Raw genomic sequence first — 12,462 nt, 5'->3', positions numbered from 1 at the left:
GAAAAAGAGATGGAAAAGATGGTATTTTTATTTTTATTTTTGATTTTGGGGTTTATTTGTGATAATTAGATAATTAGGGGGGTTAATTTATAAAATAAATAAATATAAGGACCAAATTAACTCTTTTCTCTTTGAATTTTAACACCGTTACAATTTAGCCTTTGTTTGCTAACGGTTTGTAACACAGACCTCTGTTTGTAAAAAAAAAAATACCACAGGTTCGAGTTCGCAAAACCGGTATACCACAGACATTTTTTTGTACTTATCCCATTTATAAATCCTTAGGAATGTAAGCTCAATTTATAAATCTTTAGAATTATAAGCTCAATTTGTAAATCCTTAGAATTGTAAGCTCAATTTGTAAATCCTTAGAATTGTAAGCTGTAAATCCTTAAATTTTTTTATTTCTTTAAGCTTTCATTTATTTATAAACAATCATTTAGCTTACAATCCCTAACATAACGTAACGTAATAAATATAAGCTCAATTTATAAGTCTTTAGGATTGTAAGCTCAATCTAAATCCTTGGGATTGTAAGCTTTTATTTATTTATAAACAATCATTGAGCTTAAGTTACCTAACGTAAGTAACTTAACGTCACGTAACTTTACGCGACGTTAACAAATACAAGCTCAATTTATAAATCCTTAGTATTGTATGCTCAATTTATAAATCCTTAAGATTATTAGCTCAATTTGTAAATTTCTAGTATTGTAAGCTCAATTTATAAAGGGTGTTGTTAAACCCAGCCCCAAATTCCCACCCCTAGCCCCGTGAAAGGACGAAAATGCCCTTTCATGGGTTTTGGGGAGGGGAATTTCTGTTTTTTTTTTGTCAATCCGACACGCGGGCGTGTGGATATCACGCCTCACCGCGTGGTCGAGCATATAGATATAACGCCTCACCATGTGGTCGGGCGTGATAGCCCCACGCCTCACCGCAAGGTCGGGTAGTTGGCTATCACGTCCGACCACACGGTGAGATGTGTGTCTATCACGTCCGACCACACGGTGAGGCGTGATAGCCACACGCCCGCGTGTCGGATTGGCAAAAAAAAATAGCTTTTTAACCCCGTAAATAGTTCGTTAAACCCGTAAATAGGCCGTTAAACCCGTAAATAGACCGTTAAAACCGTAACTACAGAATTGTACTTAAAACCTAAAAATACCATACAATTTAGTCCTAAAATCAGTAAAAATAATATAAGTTAATTAATAAATATTATTAAGCACAACATATAAAACTAATATAATCTAGTCTAAGCCTCTCTCCTTTCAGCGTATAGATTCTCCAAGTGACGAACACTCAGATGACAAAATAAACGCCATTGGGTGGCAATGGAAGGCACTGGAAACGTAGGATGTAAATAAAGACGTATGTAGTGATGATAACTCCCCAAATGACAAATCACAATTTCTCGCTCTGGTGGTCTTCCATCGTCTGAATGCATCGGCAGTATAGTGCAACATCCTAACTGTTGTGTAGTAAAGAGGAAAATTACTGCGTTCAATACAGATGCAGCAGCAAATAAGTCATCCGGACTCACCATCCAGTGGGACTCACCACAACCCGGTCCTGCCCATTTAATACGTGTGAGGACAGCATCAAATCCGTTCCCGTACATTGGCGCATACAGATCACGGTTTGCCCGCATCTCATTCTCTATGAGCACTCTCATCAGCTTCCACTCCTCTTGGTTATAGGTGATGGCATCAGCTAAAACAAGAAATCCACAGTTACCATCTGCTACAACATCATGGAATCCAGTAATAAATGGTACGATGAGACCTTGAACCCGATGTAAATGGTGGTAACCGGCGATATCCGCATCAAATCCGACTGAAAATATTAATATATGAAATTTATCAATAAAAATATATTTACTTTAACTTCAACATATATATATAAATGAAATAAAATATACCCGGCATCTGGCTGTTATGCACAGATAAGGATGAGGAACGGCCTCGCTACGACTACTCCTCGAACCTGAGGACCGTGCTCGACCTCGTGGTGCCTGACTGTACTCCCATGCACTCGGATTTCATTTCATCGATGAATTTCCCTTTGGTCTACCCCTAACAGTGTCTTTGACCTCAGGTTCTTTGAAGCCACTCTGTTCCGGGTTTATCTGATCATGAATGTACATCGATATGTTACGCACCATTGAAGGATCTAATTTTTCAACCTTTTCCACAAGAGATTGAAAAAATCGGTGATCCTCAGACCCGTCAGCATATACTGGAGCAGTAATTGGTATGTTACTCAACCCTTCAAACGCAAGAGATCTCCAAAAAGGATGGATACGGTCAATACGGACCGATTCATCTGTGTCAATATATGTTTTAAGCTCACATGCACATGGAATGCCATGAGTCATGGGCAACACGCATCCGCATTCACTTACCACATCCATACTCAATCCGCGCATCCGCTTGAGCTCAGCATTTAGTACAGCCAAGCAGTAATGTGAAACGTGTAAGTCGAGATACATGAAAGGTGCTCCATAGTGATTCACCGCAGATCTTCTTCTCGAGTCCTCGAGTGAGTATCTGATTATATACAGTGAAGGATTACAAAACTAATGTATTAAATTTTAAAAGATTAAAGCAAATAACAGAATAAATGTCTTACTTGATCGCCTCGATCTGAGCCTTAATGTCCTTGTGCACCTTCGCCCACACTGTATCGAGTGCACCAGTAGATGAATTCAACCACTGTTTCAACTGTGCATGTGACTCTCCACTCGACAGGTTGTGGTGTTTCCTAAGTGCAACACCTTGTTCGTCCATGCTCGACAAAACTTCTCTTTATGCACTAGCCATGTGGTCTCCACGTACTCTATCACATGAGGCCAGTTGACAATAGTATTCTTCATGGCTACCACTGTCGCCTCATATTCGGCTACTTTCGGGGCTTCAATTATACGTTTCCATTTGGAATTCTTAAAAATTTCACCAAACCTCTTCATTCCACTCAACTTGTTTACTCTATCCTCACATGAGGCCAGTTGGCAGTAGTATTCTTCATGGCTACCACTGCCGCCTCATATTCGGCTACTTTCGGGGCTTCAATTATACGTTTCCATTTGGAATTCTTAAAAATTTCACCAAACCTCTTCATTCCACTCAACTTGCCTACTCTATCCTCCACATCTTTATTAATATGCCATGTGCACAATAAATGATGACTATGAGGAAATACCTCACGAACCGGTCGCATCAGTCCTAACTCCCGATTTGTAGCAATGGCTGTCGGATGCACATCAGGTTGGAGCAAAAGCTTCAATTTTTGTAACACCCACATATAACTACCCTCAGTTTCATCCTTCATGATTGCATAGGCGATCAAGAAGTTTTTGTTTGAAGGCGTCATTCCAATGATTTCAAAGAATGACATCTTATACTTGTTTGTTTTATATGTTGAATCCATACCAACAAACAAGTAATAAGATCGGAACAGTGTGATCGATGTTGGATGTGTCATAAATAAGTGAGTCACGACATTGCTGCCCGGCACCGCTTGCGTCCAATGTATGTAGTCCTTATCTATAGCAAGCCGATAAAACTGCGAACTGTAATCTATATCGTTTCCGTCAAATTATTCCCATGAAACCTTCTGTAAATGATAAATAACGAACATTACATTCCAAAACGTGACATTTGTACAGCGTTTCGGTGTCTAAACCCAAAAAACAGCCACAAATATGCTCGGACATGTGAGCATCACGCCTCACCATGTGGTGGGGCGTATGAGTATCACGCCTCACCATGCGGTGGGGCGTGTGAGCATCACGCCTCACCATGTGGTGGGGCATATGAACATCACGTCTCACCTCATGGTGGGGCATGTGGCTATCACGCCTCACCATGTGGTGGGGCGTGATACTCATACGCCCCACCACATGGTGAGGCGTGATGCTCACACGCCCGAGTGCCGAACCAGATTTTTTTTAATTCAAATTACAGAAATGCAAGGAAGTTCAATCGGAAAAATACCTAGAATTCAGACATTGCATCACTCCCGTCTCCTCCCGGTGATAACGAATTGCATTCCATTAAACGTGTTGTCTTTGATTCGGATGAAAATGTATTTGGGAGACTTTGAGAGAGTTTGGGAGGGATTGAAATTTTCAGTTTTTGGTTAAAGGGCGGTTACGTCTTTTTCCGGGGCTGGAAGTGTGAAAGTGGGGCTGGGTTTAGTAAACCACTTTATAAATCCTTAAAATTATAAGCTCAATTTGTAAATTCTTAGTTTTTTTTTATTTCTTTAAGCTTTCTTTTATTTATAAACAATCATTAAGCTGACAATCTCTAATGTAACGTAATGTAATAAATATAACCTCAATTTATAAATCCTTAAAATTGTAAACTCAATTTATGAACCCTTAGGATTGTAAGCTCAATTTGTAAATCCTTAGGATTGGATGCTCAATTTGTAAATTCTTAGGTTTTTTATTTCTTTAAGCTTTCATTTATTTATAAACAATCATTAAGCTTACATGTCTAGGATTCATATATTCTGATGCCACATTAATGATAATAATAAATGTATAATGTCATTCATTTAGATGTCGTATTAAATATTACTCCCTCTATGTAATTGATTTATATCCTCGCATAAACGTAATGTAATATAATGTAACATAAAGTAACGTAAAAAATATAAACTCAATTTATTAATGATTTTCAAATCTGATATTTCCATTATAATAATTTTAGAATAGTACTATTTGAATAGAAAATTCTTATGAATAATAGAGAGAAAATAATTTGACCATACATGAATATTTGTGTAGATGAAATATAATTAATAGGTTTGTTGTATCTCCTTTTCTTCATTTTCACTATTTCCAAAAGATTTTATGTGTTTCTCTTAACGATGGCATTAAATCCAAATCATTGGAAACAAAGTTGTTTTGGTTCCTTTTTTGTTCATCAATTTTTCATTTTTCATTTTATTATTTAAAACACAAAACCATCTTTATGGTTCTTTACTATAATTTTACTACACTATGTTAATATAATTTTATGGTTTTAGTAAATTTTCATCATATTATTATGATTCCAAATTTTAACATTTAATTTTATTTAGAAACTTTGATATATTAGTAAATTGAAATATTTAAATTTAGTCAAATTATTACATCCAGAATTTTGATATTTAATTTTAGAAAAAAATATGAAAATAAAATTTATGATTTGTTCAATTTGTAAAAACAGTCATGTGGTTTGAAAATTTATTAAAAAAGATTTGAAGTTTATAAATATTTTAGTTAAAAGATATATGAGTCATTTTTTGTTTGGAGATAACAGCCAAATTTAACCTTAACATTTTATGGAAGTGCAGGGATGTAAACGGGGCAGGGTGGGGGGATGCATTTCCCATCCCCGTCCCCGACTAGTCGAGGATTCCCCATCCCCATCCCCGCGAGTTAGATGGGGACAAATTTGTCCCCATCCCCATCCCACGGGGAATCCCCGTCCCTATGGGGATCCCCATTCCCGCTTAAAAACATTTTTTTCCTATTTCACATCCCTGTCCTCGCAGGAAATCACCATTTATATTTTTAAAAAATCAGTATATGTTTCTTTTCTCCTTTCTAATTATAGGTTTTGTTCGAAAAGAATGACAAAGATATTGTGTCTTTCGTCTAGTTTAGGTTAGGAAAAATATCCGTTTAGTCATTGGCTAATATTTTATTTATCCTATTTAATTTTTTATTTGAAAATAAGTCTAATTAATTTAAGTTAAATGTTACAAATTATAATATTTTAAAGTACAATTTAATTATAATGGAGAATAATTGGGGATCCATATGGGATTCCCCATCGGGGATTAATGGGACGGGGTAGGGGATCTCCACGGGGCGGGGATACCATTTCCTATCCCCGTTAAGGGATATAAAATTATCCTCATCCCCGTCCCATGGGGATTCTTATCGGTGATTCCTCGTCCCCGTCGGGATGGGGAATCCCCACCCACTTGCATCCCTAGGAAAGTGCATATTAGCTCTAACATATAAAATGATGCAAATTAACCCTCATGTGTCAAAGAAATCAATTTTAGCCTTATTTTACTAAAAAAATTTAAAAAATTGATTTTATTGTTATTTAATTGTCATATCGAACCTTCCAAAAATATTGTTATTTAATATGGAATGAATTTAAATTATCATTGTAAAGTCTTCTCCTTTGTATTATTATGTATAATATAATGTAAAGAAATAGAAAAGCTACTGGTAATAGTTTTTCTAGTTCGAATATTAGTGTTGTGTAAACAATTCATATTATTAATATTGATAGTTATTAATAAAATATTATATTAAAATTGTAAAGCGAAAACTTGAAAGGTGAAACAAAAATAAAAAACAAAAAAAGTGAAAATCGGTAAAAATATGAAAACAGAAGTCAGAGCCGGTTCTGACAATTTAGGGGTCCTAAGAAAAATAATTAATAAAGCTCTTTTTAATAATAAAAAGTTTATACATAATAAAATAGGCCTTTTAATTTTTTTTATTAACGGAGTTTCGAAAAGAAATAGGCCATACTATATAATTTTATCACTATTTATACTAAAAAAAAAAATTTCATATATACATATAAAGCTAAAAAAAAATTTTGGGCCCCCTCCAGCCCTGGGCCCTAGGTCGGCGCACCCCCAGCCTAAGCCCAGGACCGGCCCTGACAGAAGCAAACACGGAACAAAAACAAAAAAGTAAAAACGAGAAAAACGTGAAGTGCAAAAAATGCGAAAACATGAAAACAAAATATAACATTATATACTTTAAGTTAGTGATAGAAAAGTATTTTATATGACAAACAAACATCGTAAAATATTTTCTAGTATCGTTGTCAAACAATGAAAAAGAAAAATATACAAAACCAAATTATACAAAACCAAATTAAAATTAAAATAAAATCAAAACTAGCGAAACAGTACATAATACTATAAATAATAGTAATCAATACAGTTAATGAAATATATAATAATTTTTCTTAATTTTTTCAATTGAATTCTTTCTCAGCACTCAAATTCGTGTGTATAGTACTAATTACTTGCAAATACAAAGTTTAAGTATTTGAATAGATTAATAAAAAACAGCAATGAAAACAACATTATATTTTTGGTCGGATATCCAAATAGATTTATTGACAATTTTATGTACCAATTATTTTTATGATGAATTTATTATGGAGAGAGTAAGTATTTTTGAAAAATGTGGACAATCATTTATTATAGAGAGAGAAACTTTCTTAAAAAACAGAAAATAAATTTATTAAAGAGAGAGAAATATGTTTTTAGTAACCTGATAACCTTTTAGTAACCTGCTATAGCAGGTCATTTAATCAGATTTTATTAGTCTCCATCCATGGAGAGTCACCATTGAGAACTCTTCCATATATATATATATATATGCATTTGGAACTTGATGTTTTCACGCGAAGCGTTTCTGCGAATTCGAACTCGAACTCCAACCACCAATCTTTGCATTTCTTCTTCTAGAGTCTTCCAAACCGATTTCAATGGTAAGAACCGGCAAGAAAGTATGTTATTTTGCGATTTTGGATGAGGTTCTAATGTTTTCTGTCTCTACTATCGTATATTACTTCTCCTGCAATTTATCAGTAGGGTTTATACTTTTTCTGTGTTTTTTCGTTAGTTTATAGCTTCATTTGGAACCATAACCGGTTTGAGAATAGGTGATCTGCTACCAATTTTAAAATGGATGAGTAAATACAAAAAGGAAAACATATTGAGGAATCTGTACTTCGGGGGTAGATCGAGCTTAACTCACAGAAATATATTTGAGACCTTCTTGGAGATTAATTGGGAGAAGAAAAACAACAATGATGCGGTGGCCATGGCTATATTGTTCATTAAACATAGGTTCCTATTCACCACCGATCCATTAAAAAGGTTGATGACAATATCATCAAACTCACTGATTTTCCCACGGTGTTTAAGTCATTTCCATAGGGTGTGCCTACTTGGGATGGGCTGTATAAGACGATGGAACGAGTTGTATCCTCTCCAGCTAGGAGGAACGCATTTTAGGAGTTCCATAAGCAACAACAGAAGAAGAAGGTCGTCCCATACCAGCTGCATGGATTAGCACAAGCGTTCCATGTATGTTTCGTATATTCATTTGATTTACTTGATGTTAGATTTCAACTGGATTGATTTACTTCAAATACAGATTTTACAAATTTCTAACTAAAAAAAACACATAAACATGTTAAAAGGGATTTATATATGTGAAACTAACATAATACTTACATGAAAAAACTTGAGCTTGGATTGAGGTATTCAAATGAAGGATCCCGATAAAATGAAGAATAAGAGAGCTGTAGATAATGGAAAGAGCGAGCAAAGAAGATAGGAGGTATTCTAGCTAGTTTGTTATATATATGAAGGGTATTATGGGTATTTCATAATGAAACAGTCTATATATGTAAGTTGGTTCCAAATGAGTCTAAAAATGTAAATAGGTCTCCCATTTGACCAAATTTTATAATTTTCTCATTTTTTTATGTCTATATTGATCAGAATGATTTTATTGAAATAAAAAAAATTTAATGACTTTATTAAAAGGAAATAAATTTTAATGATCTTTATGTAACAAGCATAAAACTTTGATGACCGCCCATGCAATAATGCAATTTACCCAAATTTGGATTTTATCATTGTTTTTCATATATTTTAAGGGTTTAAGATATGTTTTTTTAGGGTTTAACATTTATAAATTGAGGTCTAAAATTTATAAATCATGGTATAAAATCATACTTTATTTATGATATATAGAAAATAATGACGTATTAAGAATTAAGTTTGTAATATGATTTAATTATAATTTTATAATAGATATGATTTTCATGTAAATAGTCCAATAATATACACTTGATAACAAGCATTTAGTTCTTTTATATAAAATTGTAAGGCTTAATACATCATTTGCCCATGAACTTGTCCAAAATGGTTAATTGGCCACTTGAACTTTCAAAGTGTCTCGATAGCCCCTTGAACTTGCATAAAATGTTCAGTTAGCCCCCTAAACTTGCATAAAATGTAATCAATTAATCACTCGGTTGTAAAAAAAAGTAAGTTAAATGCGGAAGATATGTTGAGTACAAAATTACAACTAAATCATATCATCAAACTTAATTTTCAATATGTCATTTTTTTTATCAATGCTTTTACACCTAATTTAAAAAGTTTAAACCCCAATTCATAAATCCTAAACTCTTGACAATATATTTTAGACCTTTAATTTATAAATTTTAATTTTTAAAAATAATTATTTTATTAGTTTGACATAATTCAAAATTATAATTTGACATAGTTATAAATAGTTTTTCAAAAGTGGATTTGTGTGTAAATTTTTCAAAGTTTGTTGGGCTTTAAATGCGCACTTAGAAGGACAAGCTTTAGTGGGCCTTGTTTGCCGATTAATGCAGGCCCAATTTGAAGCCTAGAGGAACAGAAGCCATGTGACAATTGGCGTTTATCTAGAAAATAAAAAAGAAAAGATTAAAAAGAAATCCTCCAACTCTGGTAATTTTCAATGTTAATAGAAAAATTATTTTTTTTCAGTAATATTGTTAAAGTTGGATGATATTTTTCTTATTTTGTTATTTTTTCAGAATTCAAACCACTTTAAGTCCTCAATTTTATTAAAAAAATTTGATTGAGAACATAGAATGAGTTTTATCTCGACTATTATTTTGAAATTTCTCTTATTGTGCATTATTTTTTTATTTATAAATAAATTACATGAGTTAATATGAATCAGAAAGAAACTATTCCGCCATATTTTTAACTCAATAGTAATACTAAAAATAATATCCAACTTTAACCGTGTCATTAAAACATTTCTTTTTGTAACATAAAAAAACACAAATATCATTTTATCACAAATCCATCGAAGTCTCAAAAGTACGAAATCACGAGTATCTTTTTAAACTTTTCCAAAATAAAATATTGAAATATAAAAAGGCCAAATCATACGTGAAATCGAAGACTTTCAATCGCGGTTCTCGAAAGTGTTAGCAATATCAATTCATAAAGAAATGATATCATGAACAAAATAAAAAATTTACAAAATTAAAGTATAAAAATAATAAAAAATACAATAAATTGGATATAATAATACTTTAGTTGAACTCAATGAACGAAAGAATAAGATTTTGAGGTTTGATGAAATTAGTCTTTTTAAGACAGATTTTACCGCAATTGGCAATTGTCTTCCAAAATGCAATAGAAGCATAAATTAAACTCTAATAGTGCATATCGAATTATCACCGGAACAAGAATACATATCAAAAATAAGACGAAAGATGGGAAAATGAAAGTGCATAGACCAAATAGAATTTTCGCAGTCCGTTTTTTTATATGTTTTCGAACTGAGGGGGAAATCAAAATATAGACAGGGAAATGAGATTATAGAAAACGTTTTTTTCATTGATTTTATAATTAATTTTTTACTTAATGAGGAATTAATTCCTATCAATTAATTTTATTAATGAGACTTACATTCCAATAGCAACCACTGAAACATTTTATTTGATTTTCAATGCTTAGGTTGATAATTGATAATTTTAGAAGATTAGAGACCCAATTAACTCGTAATATATGGGTTAGCAAAATAATTAAATTTTAAGTCAATTTTCAAATAAGAAAAAAAAAATCCTACAAGAAATTGAAGACATGATTTGAAAATGCATTTCACCAAAAAAAAAAAAAACAAATGCATAGAGATCCTGTAACTTACATATTGGATTTAACGAAGAAACTTACATAATAAAATCAGTCAAGTTAAACAAATTAATAAGAGAGTTTCAATATTAGTTTTTTTATGTTACAACAACTTGACGTTGCAAAGCACGTGAGGCGGGATAACTATAAATAAGTGTCCAACTCGCTTCTAGATTGAGATATCAGAAATTATTATTTATACAATTGTCCAACAACTCTCTTTATTTCTTTCAGGGTTAGTCTCCATTTCTCTTCGATCTTCACTTCCATCGAATAATTCGCATATCAATCAGATGTTCTATTTGCAATAGAGGGAAATTATAGCTTAATTCTAACTAGTTATTGAATAGTTAGAAGAGATCCTTTGAGATTTTACGGTTAACTTTTAAAATTTTGATATTAGGTTTTGGAATGTTTACTAAGCCGTGATGATGATTCACATATGCTTTTTTCATATATAATTTTTTTAATTTAAGGAATTCCCTCGTATGATGTGAATTGGGTGTTTTCAGAGTTTATTCATGCGGTTCTTTTCTCGTGTTTTTGTTTGTTATGAGAAAAATGTTTTTAGATCTAATTGATTGCTGAAATCTTAGTAGAATCTTGTTGTTCTTTGTGGAATGTTGTCTGAAATCACACTAGTGTGGTTGGCTAGTTTTATGGCATTTTATTTTAGATTGATCTATAATCTATGTTATTGATTTATATTTGAAATTTAGAGAAATTAGTCCGCACATGATTTTATACGAGGTTGTAAAAGTGAAATTTACATGATTTTTAATCATTTTTGAATGTGTTGTTGTATATTTAATCTCAGATGCAAATCTTTGTGAAAACTCTTACCGGAATGATCACTCTAAAGGTGAAAAGCTCAGACACCATTGTCAATGTAAAAGTTAAGATCCAAGATAAGAAAGGGATCCCAACAAACATGCAAAGGCTCATTTTCGCAAGACAGGAGCTTGAGGATGATTGCACGCTTGCTTACTATAACATTCAGAAAGATTCTGTGCTCCACCATATTCCTCGTCCCGCAGGTCGTATAACAATTTTTTTGGTTACCTTTCACGGATATAGAATCACCTTGGAAGTTAATACGTCTGACACAGTTGATGATTTAAAGGCTAAGATTGAAGTCAGGGAACGTGTGCCCGCACACAAGCAGTTTTTGTGTAATGGTGTGAAGCGTCTTGATGTTGGAAATATGACTTTAGCCAACTATAATATTAAAGAAGGGGCTGTCATTCACTACCATAGTCCTGTGGAGAGTGGTGTTATGAAAAATATTTGGATGGAGGGACCTCAGAACCTTGATGAACATTTTGAAAGAAAGACATTTTTTAAAACGGTGAATGACAGGAACAATATACGGCTAACCAAGCGGGAAAACAAGGCTATAACTAAGCAAAAATCATTCGAGGATGTGGTGGAACCTTCGCAAAACTCACCCTCCGACTGTGAGTCGTCCACGGAAACTCCTTATCATTAGTGTTTTCACATTTCGTGTTCGTTGCCATTTCCGCTTCTTTTCTATTTCCATTATCGTTTCCTAGCTATATTTTTTTTTCAGAAATAACATTTCCTAGTGTTCGTTTCTGTTTCCATGCAATATAAATACTAAGCTATGAACTTTGTTATTTGAAATGTGTGTCGGGTGATTTTGTTAGTCTATAAGTAAATTATTGAATTATTAAATTTTCACATTTT

General features: G+C 32.9%; 1 protein-coding gene across 1 annotated transcript in view; it reads left to right on the top strand.

Moving 5' to 3' along the window:
* Positions 1-12,244, top strand: part of LOC136207274 (polyubiquitin-like) — an 87,292-nt gene extending 75,048 nt beyond the window's left edge. The window contains exon 7 of the mRNA XM_065998564.1: positions 11,573-12,244. Within this exon, the coding sequence (XP_065854636.1) occupies positions 11,573-12,244 (672 nt within the window). The remainder of the gene's footprint in view (positions 1-11,572) is intronic.
* Positions 12,245-12,462: the final 218 nt, after the last annotated feature.

Source organism: Euphorbia lathyris, chromosome 9 (genome assembly GCF_963576675.1).
Source record: "Euphorbia lathyris chromosome 9, ddEupLath1.1, whole genome shotgun sequence".
In the NCBI taxonomy this organism is placed as follows: domain Eukaryota; kingdom Viridiplantae; phylum Streptophyta; class Magnoliopsida; order Malpighiales; family Euphorbiaceae; genus Euphorbia; species Euphorbia lathyris.
The sequence above is the reverse complement of the archived record's forward strand: the minus strand, read 5'-3'. Positions and strand labels throughout refer to the sequence as shown.